This window comes from Nomascus leucogenys, chromosome 4 (genome assembly GCF_006542625.1).
Source record: "Nomascus leucogenys isolate Asia chromosome 4, Asia_NLE_v1, whole genome shotgun sequence".
Taxonomy (NCBI): domain Eukaryota; kingdom Metazoa; phylum Chordata; class Mammalia; order Primates; family Hylobatidae; genus Nomascus; species Nomascus leucogenys.
In genome coordinates, this window is record NC_044384.1 from 37799923 (window position 1) to 37812875 (window position 12953).

A 12953-nucleotide genomic window follows, 5' to 3' on the forward strand; every position below is an offset into this window, starting at 1 on the left:
ACAGTATCTCATCGATAATATGCAGAAATTGAGGTACAGAAAACTCATGAAGCCAGCTCAGGGACGCTTAACTGGCACATGCTTCCAGACAATCCCACACCACCACACACAACCATTACAGACTACTCCTTTCTCTTGTAAATAACCCACATATACTTCTCAAAGACATGCTAGGAGAAAATGGGGATTCCAAGTGGATAAAGTGTGGTCCACGTTTAGTGTTTCAAGTATAGGGTTTCACTACTAGAAAGCTACAAAGAAGAAAGGATAAACAGTGCAACAATCCATAGCCTCAGCTCAGTGCCCTTGTCTCTTCACTGTACTGGAGGTATACCAGGTGATCTGAGAGTGCTTGAGCCGCAAGATAGGGGGAGGTAAAAGAGAGGTAAATGTAAAAATTGAAGACAAGAACAACTTGGTGGAGGAACATCTAAGGCTGTATCTTCAGTGAACTAGCTCTCTCATTTCTGGATCCCAGATAATGACAAACGTATTCCTTAAGTTCGATCTTTTGATTTCCTTAACTTCTACTTACAGAGAGAATATCTGACAATTTTGGAACTATTTTTAAGGACATAAAAAATCTACAGAGCAGGAGAATCAAAATAAACTTTAGCCCAACTTATCAAAGCTTGCATACTTACATAAGTGCCTGAATTACAAAGAGAAGGTATACACTTGGCATAAAAATAAAATGTTATTTACCAAATATGAAAATATTCTCTTTTATACCAAAGGGTTAACTGTATATAAATAGTTATTTGGTACCAGATTTACTGACTTATGTTAGACTGTCCTCTAGGTTCTTAAGATTCTTAACACATATGCTAATTGTTCTAATACTTAAGGCTATTGTAAATCAACCACAAGTTTAAATATGAACTAAAAAAAACTTTCCCCATCTTTGGAAACTACAGACCTATTGAAGTAGTCCTTTACAGGGATACAAGGAAATTCTATACGAATGGAGACATATGAGAAGATCTAGTTTAGTTTATTTTGCCAGTGACTGACATCCTTCCTGTTCCTCCACAGGCAGTGAAGGTGTGGAAGTAAATTAAATAATTTCTATTGATTTATCTTTAAGTTCACTGACTTCTAATGCCATAACTCAATCCGCTGTTAATACTACCCAATTAGTATTTCATTTTAGCTACTGTACTTTCAGTTCCATAATTTTCATTTTATTCTTTCTTCCTAGTTTTAATGTCTCTATTGATAGTCCTATCTGTTCAGTAATTATGCATTTATTTTCCCTCAGGTGCATGGACATTTATAACAGCTGCTTTAAAGTCTTTTTCTGTGGTCATGGGTCATCTGAGGGTGTTTCTACGGATTGTTTTATTTCTTCATTGGCTTAGTGTCACATTTTCTGTTTATTCACACATCTAGTTATTAAAAAAAAGGGAGAACAGATATTCCAAATGATATGTTAGAGAGACTATGAATTCTGTTGTGTTCTTGTGAAGATCCATTGTAGCTGGCAATTAACTTGGCTAAATTCAATTTTAAAATAAATCCTCCCTATGATGGACAATAGCTGAAAACTGTGCTCAGTTCTTTAAGCTTTGGGCTGCTGCTTCCCCCTCCCTGTGACTGCAGGGCTGGAGTAGCAAGCAAGCTGTCTCTCCAGAGATGAGAACCTGTTCATGTGACTGTGGGCATGAACAAGGAAGGGGATAAAACTGGCTGCAGAGACTTGAGAAGTTGTTGTATTCTGGAATATGGAAAAATTATACAGAAGAGCTCTTCATTTATGTTACTTAAAAATTACCTTTTTCACAGTTTTATCTGGTTCAAGTGCAATATCTGGAACGTTTGCATCAACCATCAAGGAAAACAAGTTCAAAATCAGATTAGAATACCTAAAGAAGAGCAGAAAAGAAAAAAATAGCAACGATTAAGAATTCTGCATTTCTTCCTCATATTAAGAATACTTTAGAAGTAGTGGTACTTGGATTTCTACAGTGATTACTATTATTCTAGCAGAAAATTCATCAGTTGGTATCAATGAAATGCAAGACTTGACAAATATTTTATTTTGGGGTCTTCATATAACAGCATTTCTAAATCCTACACCATGGGACAGACCTTTGGAGTAATCATCTAATAATGACATTCTTTTCATTTTTTAATAAGTATATATATATTTTAGAAGGATCTGAGGAAGATCTATTTTGTGTCTAATTCGCATTTTGTAACAATTAAGATGTATCTGTTTTTGCTAGATGAAGATAACAATCTGCTACTTTAAGATGACCTCAATGTGTCATGGCTAAATGAATGAAAGGGAAATAAAATCATCCCATGAATCACTCATGAGTATCTTCCAGATACACCAATCATCATTTCAGGAACTACAGTGACTGACCTGGATAAAAGTAATTCTATAAGAAAGAAAAAATTGCTAGTACTCTGCTGCATTAAAAATGGGCAAGATATCTAAATAATGATATCTTCGGAGTATGCTGGCCTCCAATAGGAACTAACAGTTTCTCTTCACCAATCCTCAAACTCTTCCTCTTCATCCAAAGAGAACAAATGTTACTATTCTGAATGGTCATTTCCAGAGGTGGGGCCTTCTGGGGAAAGTTTTAAATAAATCTCCACTGGGACCCCTCCACTTTGGGTAGTTAGGCTCTTAGTGGCCCCTCCTTAGCACTGATAAAAAGAGATTCAGGTTTGATCTTCAGGATGGATGTAAGGAAAGCGTTGGTTTTAGGCAATGAAGGGTTTTAGCTGTTTCAGTAAAAATGTCAACCAAGCACCTTGCATTGTCTTCTCTAGGGGATGGGGGCAGGATCTGGGTGATGTAGGATCTTTATTCCAGCTATCTACCTATCTATAATGATAATAATAATAATAATAAAATATAAACTGTTACTTAATACTTAAATGTTTAATAGTTAAACTGTAATGATAACGGAACTTTTATAGAAAAATGACTATCCATATGAGTTTCAAATCATGTTTTATCCTCATGTCTGAATTTTATATTGCCAATAAAAATCAAGAGGAACTATAATGAAAAACTTCTACCTTGATGTAGTCTAATCAAATCAGGCCCTAACCCACTTAAACTCTAGGAACAAAAAGTTATGATAACAGCTAAACAGCTTTAACCTAGCTTTAAGTTACTAATTTCTCTATGGGAATTGATAAATGCATACCACAGATGTTATTCCATTCCTACTCATATAATCATTTTATTCATTCAACCAACAAACATTTACTTAGTACTCACTATATCCACTGTTGTAGGCACTAGGGATACAGACAGTGGTGAACTGAACAAACAAGGTCCCCACATTCATGAAGTTTACATTCTGGAGGAGGGTGTAAACTAATATAATGAATTGATAAACATGATAATTTTATGTCTGCTTGATTAAAAGATTTAAAAGAGAAAAAAACAACAGGAAAATGGGTCAGAGAGAAAGAGGCATCTTAAGTGGGTATAGTTTTATTTGAAATGCACTGAGAAGCAACTAAGTTTAAGGAGTGGAGTAACACACGTTGATAGGCATTTTTAACAGTTCATACTGGCCATCTTGAAGGGAGTAAGAATCGAAGTAGAGAAACTATATCACAGACTTCCAGGTGGACAGGAACCAACATGGGGGTTATCAGGCTATACTTTGGAGATGAAATAGATGATCCTTGCTGATGGTTTCAATGGAGGTCAGGGTGAGAGGACAGAGAAACTGAAAGACACAAAGGATTTAGCCTAATGGGACACTAGTGTTATTCACCAAGATAGGAGATGCTAAATGGAACAGGAACAGGATTTTAGGCAGGGATTCAAGAATTTCATTTCAGACATGTAGAGTTTGAGGTACCTACTAGATTTTTAGTAGAGATGTCAGATATATTTCAGAGGAGATATGAAGGCTAGTGATATTAAAGTCATCAGCACTAGGATCATATGTAAAGTCACAGGACTGGATGAAAATGGTAAGGGGGGTGAGGGGTGGGCAAAAATAAATGTCCAGAATGAAACCCTTTATAATGATAATGAAGGTTCTACATTAGAGGTGTCCAATATTTGGCTTCCCTGGGCCACAATGGAAGAATTGTCTTGGGCTATACATAAAAAACACTAACACTAATGACAGCTGATGAGCTTTAAAAAAAAATCGCAAACATAAATCTCATAATGTTTTAAGAAAGTTTATGAATTTGTGTTGGGCTGTATCCTAAGCTGTCCTGGGCCACATGTGGCCTGGGGGCCACAGGTTAGATAAGCCCTTCTCTATGGAAATAGAGATGATCCACTTGAGAAGGCTTCAAGGAATGTGATGCCAGCGGTGTGCAATCAGCTGTTACATATTACAAAAAAAAAAAAAGATGCTCTTTCAACTAACTCTCCATCATTCGTACTCTGTTTTGTTGATTACATAGGTACATAATTTTTTCCCATCTTGGCATGGGGAAACCTACCAGAAGGTAACATAAGGAGAAGAATACAAAGTCAGTTTTGAAAGAGATATATTAGAAGTTCTCCAACTTGGCTGCCCATTAGATTCACCTTGGTAGCTTTTCAAATGTATCAATGCCTGAGCCCAATCTCAGACCAGTTAAATATGAGGGAGCCCAGAACTTTCCCCTTGCCACCTCACCTACAAGCTCCCCAGGTGATTCTAATGGGCAGCCAGGATCAATGTTAAAAATCTGCCTTTATGGATGTAGAATGTGATGTTCCTTTTAACAAAGGTAAATACTAATGGTTTCTGGATTACCTCCTGATTTAAATTTAACCATCCATGCTTCTATTGTTATAGCAAAGGGAAACAGAAATAAATATAAAGGTTAGATATCCACATACTTTGTGAATAACTTGTCACTACCTTTAGTATTAATCTTTTACATCTGTTGTCATTAACCTGAATTTTCCATTTAAGACACAACAAGTGAACCAAAATAGCAAGTGTTTACTTAATAGGGCAGTCATTTAATGTCCTACTCAGAAACACAAATTTAAAGGCCACTTGACTTTTTTGTTTTTTAGATGGAGTCTTGTTCTGTCACCCAGACTAGAGTGCAGTGGCATGATCTTGGGTAACTGCAACCTCCGCCTCCCAGGTTCAAGTGAGTCTCTTGCCTCAGCCTCCAAAGTAACTGGGACTACAGGCAGTGCCACTATGCCAGGCAAATTTCTGTATTTTTAGTAGAGACAGGGTTTCACCATGTTGGCCAGGCTGATCTCGAACTCCTGACCTCAAGTGATCTGCCTGCCTCGACCTCCCAAAGTGCTGGGATTACAGGCATGAGCCACCCCGCCCGGCCAACAAGCCAGTATTAGACAACCTAAGGGTAAGATAAAAAATAATAATAATAATAATAATAGGGCGGGAAAGCATGCAAAATCTGTTCTAGCAAAGATTGCAAGATGGAATGTGATATAATTAGGGTTTTTAGAAAGAAGTAGGTTGCCTGTAACGTTCAAGGAAACCACTCTCTCTTACCCACGTTAATGCCAACTATCGTGCTACACTCTAGTCATACAAAGATAGTTTAAATTTTTCAGGAAAAACCTTCATTACTGAAAATAGAAATCCATTAACTACACAGAGGTTCTTATAGTATTTCAAAAGTCTATTTCCTCTACATTCTATTTTCCATGACAGCAAAATCAGAGTTCCTGTAAAAGTGTTATTTAATAAGTGTACTACTTCAAAGAGGGGAAGCAATGTAGTTAATGATGTATGTGACCAATAAATTCACTGATGTTTGGTGACTAGGCAAACATCTCTGAGACAATATGAGAACCTTACTTCACACAGTTAAATGCATTTCCTTTTTTTTTTTTTCTTTTTTTGAGACACAGTCTTGCTCTATTGCCTAGGCTGGAGTTCAGTGGTGTGATTTTGGCTCACTGCAACCTCTGTCTCTCGGGTTCAAGCGATTCTCATATCTCAGCTTCCCTAGTAGCTGAGATTACAAGCGTGTACCATCACACCTGGCTAATTTTTGTATTTTCTTTTTCAGTAGAGACAGGATTTCACCATGTTGGCCAGGCTGGTCTCAAACTCCTGGCCTCAAGTGATCCACCCACCTCAGCCTCCCAAAGTGCTTGGATTACAGGAATCACCATGCCCAGCCAGTTAAATGTATTCCTTATTTCACTAATGAAAATTTTTACCAAAAAATGTAGAAAGAACATCTTTGTAACATCAGTGTCTAAAGATGGTGTTTGGCATAAGTGTGGGTTGGGAGAAGACTTAATATGTACTGATTAATAAGAGACGATAATGTATTTTGTAATCATTTATAACTAAGTTCAAATGGACTACTCTGCTTATGTGGTACAATGTTATTCAGTGGATTCTTTGTGAAGAAATTGAATTATCAAGAAAAACTATAAAATAACAGGGCTGATCATACCAATAAAGCCTAATGAAAGTACCGATAACCTTAGCTCCAAACAACTATCAGGTTAATTCTTCTATCCTGAAGGCATTTTTTGCAACCAACTAAAACATACTCTGAAATACAACATTAAAAAATAAATGTTGGCCAGGTGCGATGGGTTTATGTCTGTAATCCCAGCACTTTGAGAGGCCAAGGTGGGCAGACAGCTTGAATCCAGGAGTTCAAGACCAGCCTGGGCAACATAGCAAGACCCCACCCCGTCTCTACAAAAAAACACAAAAAATTAGCTGGGAATAGTGGCATATGCCTGTAGTTCCAGCTACCTGCAAGGCTGAAGTGGAAGGATCATCTGAGCCCGGGAAGTCAAGACTGCAGTGAACCATGGTCATGCCACTGCACTCCAACTCGGGCGACAGAGTGACAATCTGTCTCAAAAAAAAAAAAAAAAAAAAAAAAAAGTTGATCAAACAATTCAGGTCCAGATAATATTAAGTACAGGGAAATTTTTAAAAGTTAAACAGTTTTCATTAAAACTTTGCATAAAATTATTTAGATTAATCTCTCTGTGGCTTTTCTTTGTAGTGAGGAAGTCAATCCTGGCTCTCCATTAATAACCTGCCTGTTTTCTTATTCTATTGAATTGCTACTACTCCACCACCAATGACAGTTTATAAAGCACATTGTTTTCCTTCTGCTTTCAATAAGTAGAGCACCTTTGTCATTTCTCTAGTTATCATTCCTTACCATCTTGCCTGCCACTTCCCTGAGATACCCATGGTTCGACCTAGTTTTCTACGGGCTTTGACTATTTTAAATTAAACATCCCAGATATTAAATGGCACTCTCATCTCTCTGAAAGTGCTTCTGCATCACCAAACAAATCTAAAGAGCGCTGATTTTCTCATTATTCTTTTAGCATTTCTGGAGGGTAAAACTGAGCCATTCTGCCACCCAAAGGATAAGTAACACGGCCATTTGTAAAATGCCTGTTACAGGGCTTGTGATACATGGAAAAGACTGAGTTTACAATGAAGACCTAGTCACTGCATAAAGGAAACCCGATTACTGTAAGAAAACCAGTCTCCTAGGACCAACACATCAACGTTAACTGGGAACATGGCCTCACACTAGACTCCGAGCAGAAATTCTGAGGGTTCTCATACAAATACGAAGAGTTCTCAATGAATAAACATGCAATGAGTGCCTACGTACTAAACACTGTATGAGTAATTGATGTCACAAACGTTATGAAGTCAAAGGAGACAGAACCCATGTGCACTGGCAACTTGCTATCTATTGGTTATATTTTCACCTGGAAGAGCATGTATGTATGTTTCCTGGACTGGGATTTTCTGCTGGACTAAGAAAAGTTCATTTTGCATAGTTGGGCTGAAAATAGCATTAGAGTCAAATGATCCTGTCATTTTTGACTAATAATCATCAGAGACATGTCCTGAATTTACCAAACATGACTTTTATTTTTCTTCCTGATGACATATGATAGTCAGTCCTAAGTAAATTAGGAAGAAGGAAGCACAGATTAGTGGCATTGAAGAAAAAAGGACGGAGAAAAAACATTTTTTGTAGCAGAATGACTGATGAGGTGTTAAAAAGAGATAAAAATCACATTTAACATTTACCACAATCATTGAGCAAATTTCTGAATATTCCTGAACAGTACCCAAAACTAAGGCTGCTAAAGAATAAAAATGATTGAACTAATATCACTCTAAAGAAGTTATATCCTACATTCTTTGATAAAGAAATAGGAAGTCAGCTAGGGAGAAGGAAGAGAACCCAGTAGGTGACTGTAATACTCCAGGACTGTCTTCAGGCAGATCTGAATGGTATGAAGTTTCTTAACCTTTTCTCTATCTCAGTACTGTCAAAGTATACTTTATTAAAGTGACATCAACCCCATTGAGTTGGAAACCTCCAGGTTTGCTTTATCTTATGTGATGCCAGCTTCCTAGCTGGTGGGATATAGTAATAAGATAGTGGGAAAGCAAGAAAGTTTATGTCTTTTTCCTTTGATATTTGACAGTTTGTCAAAATTGGTATTAAATGTAAGACAGGAAATATTGTTGCCTTTGTCATTTTGAAAAAGTGATCAATGCTAAAGAATGCATACATTTAAACAACTTCTCTTGTTCTATAAAATAAAATAAATTTACACAAATTCTCTATGCCAAGCAAATCAACTTACCTTCGCAGGTGGAGGAAAGCCGTGTAACACTGTTTACGGAACTCTTGGTACTGCTCACTCTGTGTGCCCCCCATTCCTTCTACCATTTCTTTATTCAGCTTCATTGGTGGAGGAAGAGGCTTCGGATCCCGACCCAAAATATATCCAAAGTCTATGTGGAAGAGTTTGCCTGGATGTTGACAAGAAACTCATTTGTTTCCAGAATTATCTTAAAGAACTGGGTAGGGGATATGTCACACAATTGGTATAAACAGGACTCTTCATAAAGAATATTAGTTCATGATGAAGCCTATTAAATTCTTCGATATTTCTAACTGCAGGTTTGAGAGTGGCCTTCGGAACATAATTAACTCATTTTAACTCATTCATTCAGACAAAACTATGCCTAAAATCATGTCAAAGTAATGGTAATCTAAAAATGTTCAATCCCATTTGTAAGTCTTCAGAATCAAAGACGGTCAGAGCCTGGATAACTTTTTAAGGTATCAGCAGAAAGTGGCATCTTGTAGAAAATTTTTTTGTGCTAAAGTTTAAGCACAGTGCCCTTCATATAGTGGAGGGCATTATATCCTACATTCTTTGATAAAGAAATAGGAAGTCAGCTAGGGAGAAGGAAGAGAACCCAGTAGGTGACTGTAATACTCCAGGACTGTCTTCAGGCAGATCTGAATGGTATGAAGTTTCTTAACCTTTCTCTATCTCAGTACTGTCTTGCAATTGTAAATTAAATATTCCTGAGATGAATCCTTCTGCTAATTTATTATTACTCAAAATAAATTTCAGAAAGGAAAAATTTTAAAAACCATATTCTTAGCATAAATAGAAATTTAGTTATAATAATATATCACCTATTATTTTAATCTTGTTAAATTTTACTAATATGTAACAAAGACTGACTTATAAATCTGTTTTCATTGTATAGTATGTAAGAGTAATGTATAGTATAAATCTGTTTTCATTGTATAGTATGTAAATAGTAATTTAGTTGTAATAATATATCACCTATCATTTTAACGTTGTTAAATTTTACTAATCTGTAACATAGATTGATTTATAAATCTGTTTTCATTGTATACTATGTAAGAGTAGGCACAATTATGAGGTTTTATGTTGTACATATTTAAGATCATGGGGGGTTTCATTTCCATTAAAAGAAACTACTGAATGATTTATGACTGAAAAACTACTCTTTCGGAATCCGAAAATGGGCTTCAATGGTCTCTAAGTACAATGAAACTGATTTTGGGGGGAGATCAATATACTTCACCAGATTCCCAAGGAAAGTCCATAATTCAACAAATATGAGGAACAAGTTTTACAAAAGTGAATTTGATAACTTCAGTACCCACTGGAAAAGCAGCATCCCTATAGTCTCTTAGGGTTCAAGGGGAGTATGTTATGATTTCAGTTTTCCATGATCTGATGAAAAGTCCATGATCAATTTCTGTTAACCATTTTACCACCTTCAACTAAATACTTGTCCTCTGTTCAACTAAGCTAAGCAATTCTTTTCGTACTTTATTCTTATTTTGAAGTTCTCATTTATCTTTTACCTTGTTGGATACACACGATTCTGCCCTATAAGAGGTAAAGAAATAAGAAGCTCACAATATTACAGGTGTAGATACATTTTCCTTGGTTTTATTTAATTACTTAAATAATGTTTTGAAACCAATACACTTGAACAGATGACCAATCTTGTCAATCTTTGATACAAAACTGCCATCATGCATGGTTTATTTAATGGGCTCCATGCTTTTAATACGAAACCTATCCCAGTATTCTGCATTTCATTACAGGAATTACTGGAATTCCAATATTGGCTATGTATCACCATTTACAAATGAAGAGTGTATTTCTATCCTTCTTGTCAGAAAACTCTTAAACAACAGGATTACTACTTAATTAAAAGGTGTAAAAGATTCAGTATCTAACAATGAAATTATACTATGCTTTGCAAGTTAAATTAGCCATGTACTTTCAAAAGAGCCTATTAATGTAATGTTTCAAGAAAATTCATCTTCATAAATACTGAAGGGAATGTTTTTTTTTTAAACTTAATATCTGAAAATGCAATTTGTAAAGGTTCAAAAAATACACATAATGAAATTTTTAAAAATGTTTAAGAAGTTCAGAGAGTATGATCTTATTCGAATCTACCACCTTAAACAGTCAAGAAATAAAGTATATATAAAACAAACTGGTTGTTAACCTCCTTTTGTCTCCAACTTGTAAAACATAGGGAGTAAGAGGCGCTAATTACAATTTCCTGTTATTTGCATAAATAACATGAACTTATTTCTAAAATCGTAGTTCAAGGCATTTGTAATTCTTGGATTCAAGAGAATATACACTATTCTCCTTGACAGTATTTAATTGTAAAGTTTATTTTAAATTTCCATTTTGTTTAATAATTAAACGTGTGCAATGTCAAAACTGTATTAATTCTGTTTTTCATACCTCTTCTAACTCTCCTCCTTCTACTTGACTTTCTTCTGCTGTTCCTTATAATCCAAACTCTATTTTTTAAAGATTCCATATAATTCTCAACTCCAAAAATTCTTCCCTGACACCCTACTCCAGTGAGTTTCCCACTCTTCAATTTTTTATATATAATCTGGCATTTATTTACCATTTTTTCCATAAAATGCCTTTTGTCTCAGTTGAATGTCGTATGTTTCCTATTGCCCTATCACTAAACCTAGAAATACAGAAGATAGCAAAGGGCAATTTATTCTTATAGCAAAACCTGTATTTTCAGAATTAAAAAGGCTCCCTACATTTATACTCCCACTCACTGTTCCCAATACTTATTACTTAAACCCTTACAATATACTTGGTTAGCAGTATTTTCACTTAGTTAAAAGCACAATGATGCAATATTTTTCAATAATACTATTCAGTATCAAAGATCAATAATCTATAAAGGCGAAAAGGAGCTGGTATGTGCTGAGATCACATAGTAGCATGAGAGGGGAGGTACGAAGCTCTTTTTTAACAACCAGCTTTCAAGGGAACTAACAGAAGAGCTCACTCATTACCTCCAGCACAGTACCAGGCCATTCATGAAAAATCCACCCCCATGACCCAAACACTTCCCATTTGATCCCATCTCCAACAATGGGGATGAAGTTTCAACATGAGATTTGGAGGAGTCAAATACCCAAATTATAGCAAGTGGGAAAAAGAAATTTTTGAAATATATTAACTATTTTCTTCTCTCTAATAGTATGAGTCCAAATAACAACTACATAAGTTAAAAAAAAAAACGGCAGTATTCATCTCATGGTGGTAAAACAAACACGCAAACAAAACCTAATAGCCCTTAAGGAATGTTTATTATGAGCTCAATACCAAGCAAAAGTCTACTCATCTCATTCAAACCTCACAGCACCACTAGCAGAGAGGTTCTATTATTATTTACAGATTCAGAAGAAGAGACTGAGTTACTGGTATATTATGTAACTTACCCAAAGTCTCTCAATGGGGGAGGGGCAAAATAAATGCAAAAATTTGCCTTTAGAGCCAAACAAATTAACCGCTCTGAACGACTGTTTCTCGGTCTAAAAAATAACTGATTTCACTTAAAATTAAAGAATAATACAGAAAATCAGGATAGAAGCTGTGATGTTAATACTGACTGTCAACTTGACTGGATTCAGGAAGTATTGATCCTGGGTGTGTCTGTGAGGGTGCTGCCAAAGGAGATTAATATTTGAGTCAGTGGGCTGGGAAAGGCAGACCTTTAATCTAGATGGGCACAAACTAATCAGCTGCCAGCACAGCTAGGATATAAGTAGACAGAAAAATGTGAAAAGAGAGACTTGTCCAGCCTCCCAGCCTACATCTTTTTCTCGTGCTGAATGCTTCCTGCCCTCGAAGGTCGACTCCAAGTTCTTCAGTTTTGGAACTCAGACTGGCTCTCCTTGCTCCTCAGCCTGCAGATGGCCTATAATAGGACCTTGTGAAAGTGTGAGTTAATACTTAACAAATTCCCCTTTATATATATATATATATGGAATATATATATGGACTACATATATATGGAATATATATATGGACTACATATATATGGAATATATATATGGACTACATATATATGGAATATATATATGGACTACATATATATGGAATATATACATGGACTATATATATGGACTATATATATATGGACTATATATATATGGACTATGTATATATGGACTGTATATATGGACTACATATATGGACTACATATATATGGACTACACACATATGGACTATATATATATATGGACTACACACATATGGACTATATATATGGACTATATATATGGAAAATATATATGGAGTATATATATATGGAAAATATATATGTGGACTATATATGTGTGGA

At 35.6% G+C, this 12953-nt stretch overlaps 1 protein-coding gene across 2 annotated transcripts in view; it reads right to left on the reverse strand.

Moving 5' to 3' along the window:
* Positions 1–12953, reverse strand: part of PIK3C3 (phosphatidylinositol 3-kinase catalytic subunit type 3) — a 133159-nt gene that overhangs the window by 20748 nt on the left and 99458 nt on the right. Inside the window, exons 22-23 of one of the 2 annotated variants that reach the window (XM_003267555.3) lie at positions 8579–8747; positions 1775–1865 (exon numbers count right to left, since the gene is read on the reverse strand). In XM_003267555.3, coding sequence (XP_003267603.3) covers positions 1775–1865; positions 8579–8747 — 260 coding nt within the window. Of the gene's footprint in view, positions 1–1774; positions 1866–3459; positions 3705–8578; positions 8748–12953 lie in introns of those variants that run through there. The other variant, XM_030810508.1, reaches the window with a different exon arrangement.